General features: G+C 44.2%; 1 protein-coding gene across 1 annotated transcript in view; it reads left to right on the top strand.

The window, feature by feature from the left end:
• Pitpna (phosphatidylinositol transfer protein alpha) overlaps positions 1–16,213 on the top strand; it is a 54,093-nt gene extending 37,880 nt beyond the window's left edge. The window contains exons 8-12 of the mRNA XM_070027453.1: positions 1,963–2,040; positions 2,192–2,302; positions 3,058–3,180; positions 12,064–12,132; positions 13,602–16,213. Of these exons, the coding sequence (XP_069883554.1) occupies positions 1,963–2,040; positions 2,192–2,302; positions 3,058–3,180; positions 12,064–12,108 (357 nt within the window). The 3' untranslated portion in view covers positions 12,109–12,132; positions 13,602–16,213. The remainder of the gene's footprint in view (positions 1–1,962; positions 2,041–2,191; positions 2,303–3,057; positions 3,181–12,063; positions 12,133–13,601) is intronic.
• Positions 16,214–16,604: the final 391 nt, after the last annotated feature.

The following is a 16,604-nucleotide window of genomic DNA, read 5'->3' as shown; positions in this document are numbered from 1 at the left end:
CCAATAAACCATTAGAAAACCAGAAGTGGCACTGTGACTCAAGCAGTAGAGCACTCACCTTGAGCTGTAGAGTGTAGAGACAGCGCCCAAGCCCAGAGTTCAAGCCCTATGACAGACCAAAAAAAAAAAAAAAGAAAGAAAAGAAAACCCATCCAGCCGGGCGCTGGTGGCTCACGCCTGTAATCCTAGCTACTCAGGAGGCTGAGATCTGAGGATCGCGGTTCAAAGCCAGCCCGGGCAGGAGAGACCATGAGACTCCTATCTCCAATAAACCACCAGAAAACCGGAAGTGGCGCTGTAGCTCAAGTGGTAGAGCGCTCAAGCCCTATGACCGACAAAAAAAAAAAAAAAAAAAAAAGAAAACCCATCCAGAATGAGGCCCTGAGTTAAAACTCCAGAACTTCTCAAAAAAGAAATGATGATAGTTGAAGAGATAGATATGTTTTATCTGTCCTAAACATTATACACTATATAAATAGCTCTTCAGCTCAAGGCTAGCACTCTACCATTTGAGCCACAGCACCACTTCCGGCCTTTTCTGCTTATGTGGTGCTGAGGAATCAAATCCAGGGCCTTATGCATGCAAGGCAAACACTCTACCACTGAGTCACTTTCCCATCCCTAGTTTTTGTTTTTATATCCCAGTTAAAACTAATTTTTTTTTTTTTTTTTGTCAGTCATGGGCCTGAACTCTGAGCCTGGGTACTGTCCCTCAGCTCTTCAGCTCAAGGCTAGCGCTCTACCACTTGAGCCACAGCACCACTTTTTCTGTTTATGTGGTGCTGAGGAATCGAACCCAGGGCCTCATGCAGGCAAGGCAAGCACTCTACCACTGAGCCACCTTCCCAGCCCAAAACTAATTTAAATTAAAAAAAAAAACTACTAAGTGAAACCAACTTATAGTTCACAAAAGTATAAATTCTACACATTGAACATTTTCAACAATTATTCCCAGGCCAAAGGGAGACTAGACTAGGAGATTTCAGGAATGACAACCAGTTGTTATGAGCTCTGGCTATATTTAGAATCACCTGCAGATTTTTTTCTTAAATGCGGCCCTCAGCTGGGTGCTGGTGGCTCATGCCTGTAATCCTAGCTACTCAGGAGACTGAGATTTGAAGATCACGGTTCAAAGCCAGCCTGAGCAGGAAAGTCCGTGAGACTCCTCTCTCCAATTAACCACCAGAAAGAAAACTGGAAGTGGTGCTGTGGCTCAAGTGGTAAAGTGCCAGCCTTGAGCTAAAGAGCTGAGGGACAGTGCCCAAGCCCTAAGCTCAAGCCTTATGATCAACGCCCCCCACCCAAAAAAAAAAATGTGGCCATCACCTGCAGATATTCTTAGTTTTATAGGTTTCTTGGTTTCTTCTGAGTTTTAAGTAGAAGACTTTAAAAATTTTTCTGTAGATGAGTGCCAGTGGCTGATGCCTATAATCCTAGCTACTAAGGAGGCTGAGATCTGTGGATCACAGTTCAAAGCCAGACCAGGCAGGGAAGTTCGTGAGATTCTTATCTCCAATAAACTGCCAGAAAACCAGAAGTGGCACTGTTGTTCAAGTGGTAGAATGCTTGTCTTGAGCTGAAGAGCTGAGGAACAGCACTCAGGCCTGAGTTCAAGCCCCACAGTCGACAAAAAAAAGTCTTCCAGGACAATTTAGATTCTCACCCAGATTAACAATCTGTCTTAAAAACATTGGAAATATGTGCTTGCTCAGACAGTATTGTGACAGTTTCATACTTGTAAAACTAAAAACAAACCCTCGCAGAGAAACTCACATAGAACTCTTCTTTGAGGCGAATATAAACAGTTCTTTATCTTGTTTATAACATTTGTCCATATTTGCAGTGTGCCAGCAGCGTGAAGAAAAGGTATGAAGTGTACTCTTAACGAAAATCTGTTCTCTCTCCTTTGTCCTCTTCCTTTCCTTTCCCCTCTCTCCTCTAACCCCCTTCCCAAACTCTCAGGATTACAAGGCAGAAGAAGACCCAGCAAAATTTAAATCTATGAAAACAGGGCGAGGACCCTTGGGCCCAAATTGGAAGGTACAGTTCACACACTTACCATCAGAGGGTCGGGCACCATGTGGGTGGGCCTCTCCCTTAGAAGGAAGGAATGGCTGGGGCTAGGCTAAGGGACAACCCGAGTTTTTTCCTCTTAGTTACCAACCTGCCTCTGGGTATGTTTCCAATGCAGCAAGAACTTGTAAATCAGAAAGACTGCCCATATATGTGCGCATACAAACTGGTTACTGTCAAGTTCAAGTGGTGGGGCCTGCAGAACAAAGTGGAAAACTTTATACATAAGGTAAATGAGCAGGCCTTTCTTCAGGGTGGGGGTGGGGGTGATGGGTGTTTGCATCAACAAGAGGTCATACAAATATATGACCTGTATCTAGAATTCCTAGCCTAACAATATTACAAGTGGCTTTCCAGACCCTCATTTTCCCTTGCATGAAACAGTTTTCAGCTGTCCATCCAGGAGTATCACACATGATTGGGAAGGAAACCCAGGCAAAAGGAGGAAACTGGAATAGACTTGCTGTGATTGAATTACAAATAAAACTGTTTCCTTTTTTTAAGCCAAAAGGCAGGAGGCACTTTGAACCCAAATCTCCAGTGTCCTGAATTACCCAAGTAGGCATATCTAAGTTTTATAGCCTTTAAATTCTTTGATGTGTTAAGGATATACTCTTGGGCCACATTTCATAGCTGCTAGCCAGTTACAAGTTGGCATCAGAGACAAGAGAAAAATCTGGCAGTTGTTTCGAGGTCTTGCCTTAGCTAGAAGCTCACAAGCTGCCTGTCTTAGTAACATAATGGGCAAAGAGCCTAAATTTGAAATAGGCACCTACCCTTTCTTGGGGGCTTGCTCCTACTTGAAGCCTCACCTGTTAGACAAATAAAGGCAGAGGTCACTGACCGTGGCTGGTCCTGATAAGTCAGCCAGACATTACTCCTGTCCATATCTCCAGTGGTATGCATATTAGAGATCATGAGGACAAGGGCTGTAGTGATGGCCTTTACTTTCTGTGTTCTAACTTGGTTCCCTTCTTTTTATAGCAAGAGAAACGTCTGTTTACAAACTTTCACAGGCAGCTGTTCTGTTGGCTTGATAAGTGGGTTGACCTGACGATGGATGACATTCGAAGGATGGAAGAAGAGACGAAGAGGCAGCTGGACGAAGTGAGTGGAATCACAGGGCATTCTGTGGCTCTTGGTTACAAACATATATGCATATTAAGGAGACTCATGTTAGGACACATCGCTGAGGACATCACCTGTTCTAGAAACATGTCAGGTTGTACTGTGAGTGAAGTGCCAAGCTGTATGGGTAATATAAGGAAGAGAACAGTCTGTGCTCTTGAATTTGCAGTTTAGCTGAGGTCTCATCATATCCACAGGGACAAATATGGTAGTTTGTGCTGAATGCCAAGTGAGTAATAAAGCTACTGCAGTGATTCTCCAGAGCCAGGTGGGAGATTGTACTGGGCTGTGGAGTTGGAGGTGACCCTGGGAGGAGACAGGCTGCACTGATCCAGATACCATAAACATTACCCACAGAGGATAGCCATAGCACATGCAGAAGCTAATGCACTCTGTGTAATTTTTAGTTATTTTTAGAGTTTAGAGGTTTTGGGCTTTTTGCCTTTGTTTCCTTGGACTTGGCGTGGATCCCAGAAGGAGAGTTGTGTGCTTCATTGGAGCCTGAAGACCCAGCACTCATGCTCACTTAAGGAAGGCTTCCCCCAGAGGCCCACTCAGAAGAAATGGTAGTGGATAACCATCAGGCACTCCCTGTCTGCAAGGCACTATTCTAGGGGCATTAAAAAAAAAAAAAAAGCGGGGTACCAGTGACTCATGTCTATAATCCTAGCTACTCAGGGGGCTGAGATTTGAGGAGCTCAGTTTGGAGCCAGCCTGTACAGGAAAGTCCATGAGAATCTTTTTTTTTTTTTCTGCCGGTCATGGGGCCTGAACTCTGGGCCTGGGCGCTGTCCCTCAGCTCTTTAGCTCAAGGCTAGCGCTCTACCACTGGAGCCACAGCGCCACTTCCGGCTTTTTCTGTTTATGTGGGTCTGAGGAATCGAACCCAAGGCCTCATGCTTGCAAGGCATGCACTCTACCGCTGAGCTACCTTCCCAGCCCGAGAATCTTTTTTTGTCAGTCATGGGGCTTGAACTCTGGGCTTAGGTGCTATCCCTCAACTACAGTTCAAGGCTAGCACTCTACCACTTGAGCCACTGAGCCACTTCTGATTTTCTGAGTGGTTTATTGGAGATAAGAGTCTCAGGTTTTCCTGCCCAGGCTGGCTTTGAACCAAGATCCTCAGATTTCAACCTCTTGATTAGCTACGATTACAGGCATGAACGCCTTGCTTCCAGGTGTCTCTTATCTCCAATAAATTACTCAGAAAATGCCAGAAGTGGTGCTGTGGTTCAAGTGGTAGAGAGCTAGATTTGAGCACAAAGAAACTCAGGGACAGCCGGGCACTGGTGGCTCACGCCTGTAATCCTAGCTACTCAGGAGGCTGAGATCTGAGGATCGCGGTTCAAAGCCAGCCTGGGCAGGAGAAACCGTGAGACTCCTATCTCCAATAAACCACCAGAAAACCGGAAGTGGCGCTGTAGCTCAAGTGGTAGCGCGCTCGCCTTGAGCTGAAGAGCTGAGGGACAGCGCCCAGGCCCAGAGTTCAAGCCCCACGACCGACAAAAAAAAAAAAAAAAGAAAAAGAAACTCAGGGACAGTGCCCGGGCCCTGAATTAAAGCTGCAGGACTGGCAAGAAAAAAGAATGTAATTTTATTTTTAAATTTAAGGATTATACAGGGGAACTATCACTTCATAAGTCAGGTAATGAGTACATTCCCTTTTTTGGATACCCCTTCCTTCACTTTTCCTGTTTCCCTCTCCTGTCCCTGCCCACAGGTCACATAGTTCATTTTCCACATGGTGTATACTGAATACCATGACTACTTTTGTTCACCCTCATTCTTGGGGCTTTTACACACACGGTTTCAGCTACTTATCACAGCATCTGTGAGGAGGCACCCTTAGCTGAGAAACATGTGACTAAGAACTCAGTGCTGCTATACCAGGGCCTGATAGTAGCTCAGCATTGTCTGGTCCAAGGTCACTGCTTTTTAGCCACTTGTCTTACTCCTCTCCCCATTTGGGACCCTCTAACCTTTTTGTGCTAAAAATAATCTTAAGAAACACCATCTGTTTTTCCCTCTTCGTCCCAAGTGGAGGTTGGCTTGGGTCCTAGGTGTCCAGCAAAGGCCTTGTTTTGTAATAGCCTCACCCAATTCTCCTTCAGGGCCTCAGGTGAGGCCCAGACATGGGTGTCACTGGTGCCCATGTGACACACATGCTCTGTGCTTCAAAGTGCTGGTCTAGGGTGAAACCTGGGCCCAGGAGCATTCTTTGCTCTGGAGCCCTATTAGAAATTGTCTTGGCCATTCAAGATGACACTTTTCCTAGGCTGACTCACTGGTAAGTGGTATGCCGAGTTAGTTCCTGCTGAAGGCGGATGTTTTGGTTATTCATTCAGCTACATTTGGCAGTGAAGTGGCAGGATTTTGGAAACCATCCATGATTCTTTTGCTAAGCATCCGCAGGAAGTGGTAGACCTGCATGTTCAGGACTCTGGCAGTTCTCTCTGTATAAGAGCTTAAATCTTTGGTCACTCTAGGCCTTACAAAATAAAGTTAACAAATAGAGGAATACAAAGACTTTGCTTGGGATTTGGTGAGGAGCTTCAGCCATTGCCTGACAAAAGCCAGCATTAAGTACACTATTTGCTGTCTTATGCTATCTGGATAGAGTTAAAAGTCTTGGAGCTAAGCCGGGCACTGGTGGCTCACGCCTGTAATCCTAGCTACTCAGGAGGCTGAGATCTGAGGATCGCAGTTCAAAGCCAGCCAGGTCAGGAAAGATTGTGAGACTCCTATCTCCAATAAACCACCAGAAAACCGGAAGTGGCACTTTAGCTCAAGTGGTAGAGTGCTCGCCTTGAGCTGAAGAGCTGAGGGACAGCGCCCAGGCCCAGAGTTCAAGCCCCATGAACGACCAAAAAAAAAAAAAAAATTCTTGGAACTATTAGTATGAACCTCCAAAAAAAGCAATGCTCAAATTCTTTTTTTTTTTGGGTCCAGTCGTGGGGCCTGAACTCTAGGCCTGGGCACTGACCCTCAGCTCTTCAGCTCAAGGCTAGTGCTCTACCACTTGAGCCACAGCGCCACTTCCAGCTTTTTTTTTTTCTTATGTGGTGCTGAGGAATTGAACCCAGGGCCTCGAGCATGCAAGGCAAGCGCTCTACCACTGAGCTACCTTCCCAGCCCCAATGCTCAAATTCTTGAAGCTGCAATAACTCTCCAGATGATCTACTGAATCTGCCTCCCTAAGATCCCAAAGTTAAGAGTCATCAGAGTTGGGAGCTGTTGTTTTTTTAATGCTTTTGCATTTCATGGATGATTGTGCCAAAAGCTTTAACTACTATCCTCCAGGACAACTACCAATGTAGGCTACTTTTTGGAATTAGAAACTAACTTGTAGTAGCCAGGCCCTGGTGATTCATGTCTGTAATTCTGGCAATTCAGGAGGCTTAGATCCAAGGATTACAGTTCAAGCCACCCCAGACATGAGACTCTTTCTAATTAACAAAAAAGCCAGAAGTAGAGCTATAGCTCAAGTGGTAGAATACTAACCATGAGCCAAAAAACTAAGAGACCATATCTAGACACCAAGTTCAAGCTGTAATGTTCACACACACACACACACACACACACACACACACACACACACACACACACACACACACACACACACACACACACACACACACACACACACACACACACACACACACACACACACACACACACACACACACACACAGCTAGATCCAGAGGTGTGGCTCAAATAGTAAAATGCCAATCTTTAGTGAAAAAGCTAAGCATGAGGCTCTGAGTTCAAAGCATAGTACCAGCACACACAAATACATTTATATATTTTGGGCTGAAGATACAGTTTGATGTTAGGGTACTTTCAGTTCCCAGAAACACACACAAAAGTTTATATATACATATTTTTTAAGATTACACATGTATTTTTAATCAGTTTTAGTTTATAATTATATAATATAATACCTAAGCCATATGAAGTCTGCTCTCAAGAAGCAGCCCCATGCAGTTCTCATACTTGTTTTAATTACTGCCATTTTTTTGGGGGTGGGGGAGGTTCAGTCCTGGGGCCTAAACTCTGGGCCTGGGTGCTGTCCCTCAGCTCTTCAGCTCAAGGCTAGCGCTTTACCACTTGAGCCACAGCACCACTTCTGGCTTTTTTCTTTTGTTTATGTGGTGCTAAGGAATCGAACCCAGGGCCTCATGCATGCAAGGCAAGCACTCTACCACTGAGCCACCTTCCCAGCCCCTTACTGCCATATTTTCATGTGTTTATGCTCTTATTTTCTCAATTATTTTTCTTTCTGTCTGCCTTCTTGGAGATTCTTTCCAATGTTAATTTCTCTTTTTTCGGTTAAAACAAATTTTAAGGGGCTGGGAAGGTGGCTCAGGGGTAAAGTGCTTGTATGAGACCCTGGGTTCAATTCCTCAGCACCACATAAGCAGAAAAAGCTGGAAGTGACACTGTGGCCCAAATGGTAGAGCACTAGCCTTGAGCTGAAGAGCTGAGGGACAGCATCCAGACCAATAGAAAAAAAAAATTTTTTTTTTAAAAGCTTTGTTTTTTTGGCCATTCCTGAGGCTTGAAATCAGGGCCTGGGCACTGTCCCTAAGCTGCTTTTGCTCAAGGCTAGCACTCTACCACCTGAAACACAGCACCACTTCTGACTCTTTGTGTTTATGTGGTACTAAGAATTGAACCCAGGGCCGGGCGCTGGTGGCTCATGCCTGTAATCCTAGCTACTCAGGAGGCTGAGATCTGAGGATCGCGGTTCAAAGCCAGACCGGGCAGGAGAGACCGTGAGACTCCTATCTCCAATAAAACCACCAGAAAACCGGAAGTGGCGCTGTAGCTCAAGTGGTAGAGTGCTCGCTTTGAGCTGAAGAGCTGAGGGACAGCACACAGGCCCAGAGTACAAGCCCCACGACCGACAAAAAAAAAAAAAAAAAGAATTGAACCCAGGGCTTCATGCATGCTAGGCAAGCACTGTACTACTAAACCACTTTCCCAGCCCAGATTTAAGCATTTCTTGCTCTCTGTTCTTTTTTTGTGTGTACTGATCCTGGGACTTGGACTCAGGGCCTAAACCTTGTTTCTGAGTTTTTGTGCTCAAGGCTAACACTCTGCCACTTGAGCCACAACTTTACTTCCTGCTTTTTGGTAGCAAATTGGAAATAACTATCTCACAGACTTTCCTGCCTGGGCTGGCTTCAAACTGCAATCCTCAGATTTGAGCCTCTGGTACCTGGTTCTGTGTTCTTTGCTCTTTTTTTTTTTAACTGGTCCTGGGGCTTGAACTTAGAGCCTGGATACTGTCCTGAGCTGCCGCTGCTGCTTTTTTTTTTTTTTTTTTTGGTCAGTCCTGGAACTTGAACTCAGGGCCTGGACACTGTCCCTGAGTTTTATCTTGCTCAAGGATAGCACTCTATCACTTCAGCCACAGCACCACTTCAGGCTTTTTCTGTTTATGTGATATGGAAGAATCAAACTTAGGGCTTCATGCATGCTAGGCAAGCACTCTACCACTAAGCCACATTCCCAGCCGTGTCCCTGAGCTTTTAGGATCTGGGTGCTATCCCTGAGGTTTGTTCATTTGGTTGGTCATGGGACTTGAACTCAGGGCCTGAGTGTTGGCCCTGAGCTTTTCTTACTACCTCAAAGCTAGCACTCTAACACTTTGAGCCACAGTACAACTTCTCATTTTCTGGTGGTTATTGGAGATAAGAGCCACTGACTTTCCTGCAGGGGCTGGCATTGAACTCAAATCTTAGCCTCCTGAATAGTGGGATTACAGGTGTGAGCCACCAGTGCCCTGCTATTCCTGAGCTTTTTGCCCAAGGCTAGCTCTCTACCACTTGATCCACAGCTCTACTTCTGACTTTTTGGTGCTTAGTTGGAGATAAGAGCCTCAGAGTCTTCTGTGTTCTTTTAATGTCTTTTCGTTTTTCTTAAATGTATTGTCTTCTTTTTTTTTTCTTTTCTTTTCTTTCTTTCTTTTTTTTTTTTTTTTTTTTTTGCTGGTGTTGAACTCTGGGCCTGAGCACTGTCTCTGAGCTTCTTTTGCTCAAGGTAAGTGCTCTACCACTTGAGCCACAACGTCATTTCCAGCTTTTTTGAGTAGTTTATTGGAGAAAAAAGTCTCATGGACTCCAGTAAGCCCGTTCTGGCTTCAAAGCACGATCTTCAGATCTCAGCCTCCTGAGTAGCTAGGATTACAGATGTTAGCCACCTGTTTATTAAGGCTACTGGTTGGGCTGGGAAGATGGCTCAGTGGTAGAGTGCTTGCCTCACATACATGAGCCCTGGGTTTGATTCCTCAGTACCACATAATTAGAAAAAGCTGGAAGTGGTGCTGTGGCTCAAGTGGTAGAATGCTAGCCTTGAACTGTAAAACTGAGGGACAGTGCCCAGGCCCAGAGTTCAGGCCCCACGACCTACAAAAGAAAAAAAAAAAAGGCTACAGATTGAGAGTTGCTGTTCCTTTGTTTGTTTGGGGTTTTTGGTTGTTTTTGTTTTTAGCTTCTCCGAATACAGTTTCCTCTTAGTTTTTTTTTTTTCAATCTTTAAATATTCGTACAAAGGGATATCAATTTCCTCTGAGTTCTTATGTTCAGTTCTTGTTGGATTCTGTCTCATTTTAGGGGCACCCATTTAATTAGTAGATGGTTTCATTGTAAGATACTCAGGTAGTGACAATGGGGAACCTCAGTCTTTTGTGGGGCTGCTTATTTTGCCTCCCCAACCTCTTGCATTAGGGGTAATCCGGCAGCTAACATCCCGAGAAATTGAGGAAGGGTCTGACAGGTTCATACCAGTGGTTGGATCTAACTTAATCTGTACATTTCTGCACCATGTCCACTCTGACTCTAGCTGAGCCCAGGATCCTAAGTCCCTGTTTCCTTTAGTACCTCTACAAAGTGAACCTTCTGGCTTCAGAGCAGGGAGATGGAATACCAGGGCCCAACTATTGTCTATTCAGACTTGGCAGAAATCACCTGTGTCAACACTGCTGAACACTCCCTCCTGTAGAGGTACCTGGTGTTTCCAGTTCCTGAACCTTTGGAGAACTACCAACAGAGACAAGTTTGCTCCTTCTTGGCTCCCTGTCCTCTTGAGAATTAGTACTCATCCCTCCTGTTCCCATCCTCCAGAATGTTACCATTTCTCTGCTGGTGTCACCTCTGTTCTTGTCTTTATTAGTTTGCTTGTTTTTTAATCTTTTTTCCCACCTTTAATCTCATGGTATTAGGGTATTAGTTTGCAATAGAAATTATGACTTACTCTTTTTTGTTTGTTTTGTATGGGACTTGGGGCTTAAACTCAGGGCCTGGGAGCTTCCCTTGAGGTCTTTTGCTCAAGACTAGCACTCTACCACTTTGAGCTACAGGGCCACTTCTGGTTTTCTGATGGTTAGTTGGAGGTAAGAGTCTCCCAGAATTTCTTGCCTGGGCTGGCTTCAAACCACAGTCCTCAGATCTCAGCCTCCTGATTAACTAGGATTATAGACATGAGCCACCAGCACCTGGCTTATGACATATTCTTCAACCTAATGCACAATAGTCTAGTGCAGGTAGATTTTTAAATCAGTTTTTAACAAATTCATTTCTTGTTTTACTGCTGTATATCTAGTCATTTTCAGGGATAAACTCTGTTCTTGGGTGAGACTCAGATTTTAAAAACAGATAATCGAGATTTGTTCTGTTGGGTACCTGTGGTTCATATTGTATCCATGGCTCATGACTGTAATCCTAGTTACTCAAGAACCTGAGATCTGAATATCATGGTTCAAAGTCAGCCCACTCAGGGAAGTCCATGAGATTTTTATCTTCCAATTAACCATCAAAAAGCCAAAAGTGGAGCTGTTGCTCAAGTGGTAAAGTGCTATCTTTGAACAATAAGAACAAAAGAGCTCAGGGCTGGGAATGTAGCTTAGTGATAGAGTGATTCCCTAGCATGCATGAAGCCCTGGGTTCGATTCCTCAATACCACATAAACAGAAAAGGCTGGAAGTAGTACTGTGGCTCATGAGGCAGAGTGCTAGCCTTGAGCAAAAGCAGCTCAGGAACAGTGGGAGAGAGAGGAAGGTGGGGGATGGGAGGAAAGGGGAGCGAGGGAAAGAGAGAGATGAGTTCTTTTCTCTAAAAAGAAAATATCAGAGGCTGAGATCTGAATATCTAAGTTGTGCAAGAAAGTCTGTGAGATTTATCTCCAATTAACTACCAGAAAACCAGAAGTTGCACTATGACTCCAAGTTGTAGAGTACTAGCTTTGAGTAAAAAAAAGTTGAGGGACAGCATCTAAGCTGCAAGTTCAAGCCCCATGATGAAAAAAAAAAAAAAAAGCAAGCAGAGATTCTTGAGTCCCAACCCCAGTACCATCAAAAAAAAGAAGGGAACTACTCAGGAGGCTGAGATCTAAGGATCATAGTTCAAAGCCATCCCGGGCAGGAAAGTCCATGAGACTCTTTATCTCGAATTAACCACCAGAAAACCAGAAGTGGTAGTGTGGCTCAAGTGGTAGAGCACTTGCCTTGAGCTGAAGAGCTCAGGGACAGCGCCCAGGCCCAGAAATCAAGCCCCATGACCAACCAAAAAAAAAAAGAAAGGAAATAGAGAGGGAAGGGAAGGTTTGGCATTTCTTTTTCATGTCCTTCAATGCTATGTAAAGTATACATTCAATGGACCTGAGGGTCTCATAAACATCTGAACTCACTCATGTCATATAGACCCAGGAAACAGGAAATAACCATTCCTTTCCACTGGTTTGTTTTTTCTACAAAAAATGCTCCACTCTATCTATTAGCACGATTGAGAAGGTATATATGTTTACAGTGGAGTTCAATCAGCAGCAAGAGCTTTCAATTTTTTCTGCCTTTTCTGTTTCAGATGAGACAAAAGGACCCAGTGAAAGGAATGACAGCAGATGACTAAACTCACTCCTCCCCCTTCTGCACTGTATGTACTGAATTTCTTTCTTTCTATGCATGTCATAGAAGCTAAAGTCAGCTTGGCTCCTCAAGGCCTCAGCAGTTCACTATGGAATCAGAAAACCTACTTCATTCCTCATCCTTCACTCTAATAATGATGACTGCCATGCTAAACAGTGAGCTCTTGGGTTTCCAATGGACAGGGAATATGGCTATTAGGACATTCTAGGGGTATGTTAAGGTAGACACAGTCAGGGTGGTAAGAAGAGAGGGTGGAGTGTGGTAGAAACAAGTTCATGTGCTACTAATCACTCTTCCCTTTTTGCAACTTGGATCATCTCAAGTTGAAGTTGTCATGCCGGGGGCAGCCCCTACCTCCCAAATGCTGGCATTCCCTGCCCTTCCCTGGGAAAGCTGGCTAGCTTTTCTTAGCACTCATTGTTAGGTCAAGCACTTCATTTCCTTCCTCCTCTGATGCCATACAAAGTAACTTTCCTCAACAGAGGCAGCATCTTTCAGATAATGGGAGAATGTTTTCTGCCCAGGTCATAGGGCTAGGTAGGACATGGTATTCTTTGTTTCACATTGGCATTTTTCCCCAATGCCTTTCTGTTTATTAGTTCCCAATGCTGATTACCTGTTGCCTGCACACCTCGAGACTCATTCTAGCACTGAGTGGTCTTGGTCATGGAGTGAAAAACCTGGCTCTACTACCAGCTAAGCACTGAGAGAAAACTATTTGATCCAGTGAAAAACTCAGCCATTCACAAGTGACTCATACTTGTAATTCTAGCTGTTCAGGAGCTTGAGATATAGAGCAACACAGTTCAAAGCCAGTCCTGGCAGAAAAGTCTATGAAGCTCCATCTCCAATTAACAAGCAAAAAGTCAGACTAGAAGCATGGCTTGAATGATAGAGCACCAGCTGTGAGCAAGAAAGCAAAAACACAAGGCCCTGAGTTCAGTCCTACTACTGGCAAAAACCAAGCCAAATCAAAAAACAAAAAAACAAAAAAAACCTTTAGTGACCTTTAGCACCAAAAGGCTAATGGTCACTAGCAGTGATGCATATTTCTGTGCTCTCTGGCTGGGCTATGTTCTTTTTTTTTTTTTTTTTTGGTCGGTGGTAGAACTTGAACTCTAGTTTGAGCCCTGTCCCCTCAGCTCTACCACTTGAGCTACAGCACCACTTCCAGCTTTTTCTGTTTATGTGGTGCTGAGGAATTGAACCCAGAGCCTCATGCATGGGAGGCAAGCACTCTACCACTGAGTCACCTTCCCAGCCCTGAGCTATGTTCTTAAAGCAACTTCTAGGAGATAGAAGGGTAGGATTAAATGGATGCTACTTTCCCAGTCATTTCTGGAGCTTTAGTACCCTGTCTCCTGAAGCTTCTCCCTATAACTGGCATCCTTCCTCCTGTTGAAATTCCTTAAGATGATTTACAGTGTGCTTCTGTTTTCCCTTGTTGTTTCCTTAATAATTGTATTTTTCTTCTAGTTTTGCAAGACAGTGGTCAACAGGAAGGCCCAGCAGCTCCACCCTCCTGAGTGACAGGCCATCTTCGGACGCAGCCTTTCTGTGCCCATTCTTCAGGCAACTTCCGATCCATCCCTTACTGTAGCTAATTCTAGATGCCCTTTAATATTGTGAACAAATAGACCGTCTGGTATTACAAAGCCTGTGTGCTCGGGAGCCTGCTCCTCTGAGAAACGTGGCGGGTAGGTTGCTGTATTAACAGCTCCTCCCTCTCTCTCCATTGTATTCTGACCCATTTCTGTGTGTGCCCCCAACCTTTATTTCCAAGTGACATTTTTAGTCTTTCAAAATAGCTGCCTTTTTGTGATGTGGTGATTTAAGTTCACTTGTTTTCAACCTTGGGATAAACTGAGGTATTTTGCTTCCTGGGCAGACCTTTGCAATTTTGAGTGCTCACTTGGGGAGAGAGAATGGGTTAAAAATACAGTTGTTCTTCTCCTAGTTTCACACAATAGGAATGTGGCTTCTTAACTCTGATCTCTGCTCTGAAGTACCAAGAAGCTATCCAAGGCCCAGCCAGTTGCTGCTTAAGGAAATTTAGCAAATTGATGAATTAAGTCCTGCACCAGTCATTGCATCTCTGGTCACTATTCTTAGAAACAACTGTGGCTTCTCTGCTCTCCTGCTGTTCACTCTCTGAATCTGTCCATAGAACCTAAAAGACACTTTAGTCACCTCTTTTACCTGGAGGGAACTGTCCAATGTGGCCCTTAGAATCAAGTATGCCCTATAGATAGCAATCTGTTTGACCCCAGAGGAACTTGTATGTTCATGCTCCTCTTCCCTTTTGGGCCGGTGCTGCCACTCAGCAATAATCTTCTTTTTTTCCTGTACTTTCTTAGATTCCTGTCCTCTGTCTATGAGGCTGGTTAGGATGCAAGAGTCTGGATCTTTTCATGCTGCACAAACTGAGCATGCAAAAAGCTTTTTTTCCCCTGCAGAACATGTACCCTCTTGTCTCCAATCACCGGAAAAGAATTTGCAGATAAAGAACTCAGTTCATCCTGCCCCCATGCTGAGTTCTATCCTGGACAATCAAAAGCAAGTAGTGATGGTAGTATAGTAGAGTATACTGTACCAAAGTAGGCTGTGAAGAAGTCCAAGCTCCAGGGGAGTAGAAACTGTTGAGTGCTCCCTAGTTCCTACAACTTGGCAGAACCTGAGTATGCCTTCGTGGTGGAAGAATCTTAGATAGCTGTAGTGTCACTAATATTTCCCAAACCTTATGAAATAAGTTGGCTTGAGTGTTCAGTGATTCAAGCCCATGCTAGCCAGGTACCTCTGCTAATAAGAGGGACCAAATCTCTGTTGGAAGAATAACAACTAGGATCAGTTAATTTATCCTTGTTTTGGTTGTTTTGTGTTTTTTTTTTGTCAGTTTGTTTGCCTTATTCATTTCTAAGTGCAATAAGGGAGTGTCTCAGAGAACTGCACCTGAGACATCCTGATTGGATGGCTCCCTAGGGCAAGGGTGGGCAGATTTAAGCCCCTCAGAATCATTAGCTCTGACCTTCATTGAGGTCCCTTTGGGACCAGGAGATGTCCATTACAGACACTTTCCTTTGTATTAGGCTCCTCACCTTGTAGGGTCTACACTGGACTTGAGGCATTTCAACTGCTGATAGCATAAATACTGGACTGGGAAAGTTCGAGAAGAGGCATTCCTACTGGAGAAATATGTAAATATTTTCCTACAAGCTCTGTATTACCTATTAATTATATTTGTGCTTAAAGATTTTACTTCTTTATTCATCAACTAGATAAATTCCAGAAATGAGGTATGCTGGAAGAAATTGATACTCTAGGCAGACAGTTGTTTATGTGGTATGAGGGCCACCAATATTCATCTCCTTCCGTTAGCTATTCTTTGAAACCCATACATATCACTATATCCATACATATTGACTATCATGGGGGCTTGCTTTGTATCTGCCTTTTTCTCTCGCTCTTCCTGCCTCCACCTATTGCCCACATTTGAAAGCATCCAAGTGAACTGAACTAGACTTACTGAGATCAGCCTGAATCTGGAGCTCCTGGCCACGTAAACATAAAGGAAGGACATCTCTGCTCTATTCTATCTCCATGGATGGTGTTGCTGCTGGACAAAAATGTTGGCTTCTTTTAAGTACCTTCTCCCCTCTTCACCCACCCCCAACTGATGAGCACTCAGAGGGACTTATGATCAAAGGCTCCGCTCCAGGGATAATACCTGAGGGTGTGCCATGCCCCTTCAGACCAGCTGCTTCCATTAGATTTCCAGGGTCTTAATTCCAACTCAAAGCAGCAGTGCTTCACAAGAAGGCCGCTGGGCTCTGGCATTCTCATGGAGAGACACCAGGGACAGGGTCAGTATTGTGGGCACATATCTTTCCAAGTTTTCCTTTTACAGTCCCTACTGGGACTCCCTGACTTATTTTTGGTTGGTTCCTAGTGCTACTTCTTTTACAAACTACACTTTATAGAACTGATTAGATTACCTTGTTTATTTAATGTGAGTTTGTGCCTTTTTGTCTCAATCTTCCAATACAGGTATATTGGGGAAAAAAGCAGTCTAATAAAATCCTAGACAGAGATTCCTGGAGTCCAGCTTATTGGTGATGTTCTTAGGTCCACTTTATAATTTAGATATCCTCAAATTCCTACTCATGTCCCCGATTTCGCCAAACCACAATTGGGAAAAGGTACAGTAGTGTCTCTGGGAATTTCTGTAGGTAAAATTTCAAACCATTCCCTTTGTTGATTTACTTATGCAACATTGCATATCTAAATGTAATACAGCCACTTTCTACTGGCAGTATTTCATTTTTGCCTATCTCCCTTTGTCTTCAAGCATCCCTTTTTGTCCACCCTACCAAGATGTTTAACAAGAAGTTTTTTGCTTCCTTCGTTGGTTTGGGTTTTTTGTTGATGGTGACAAGCAGTTTTTATTTCCCTTAGGGACAAGGTCTCTGTTGCCAGGGCTGA

The sequence above is a fragment of the Dipodomys merriami genome, unplaced genomic scaffold (genome assembly GCF_024711535.1).
Source record: "Dipodomys merriami isolate MVZ:Mamm:240054 unplaced genomic scaffold, mDipMer1.0.p SCAF_19, whole genome shotgun sequence".
NCBI classification, from domain to species: domain Eukaryota; kingdom Metazoa; phylum Chordata; class Mammalia; order Rodentia; family Heteromyidae; genus Dipodomys; species Dipodomys merriami.
The sequence above is the reverse complement of the archived record's forward strand: the minus strand, read 5'-3'. Positions and strand labels throughout refer to the sequence as shown.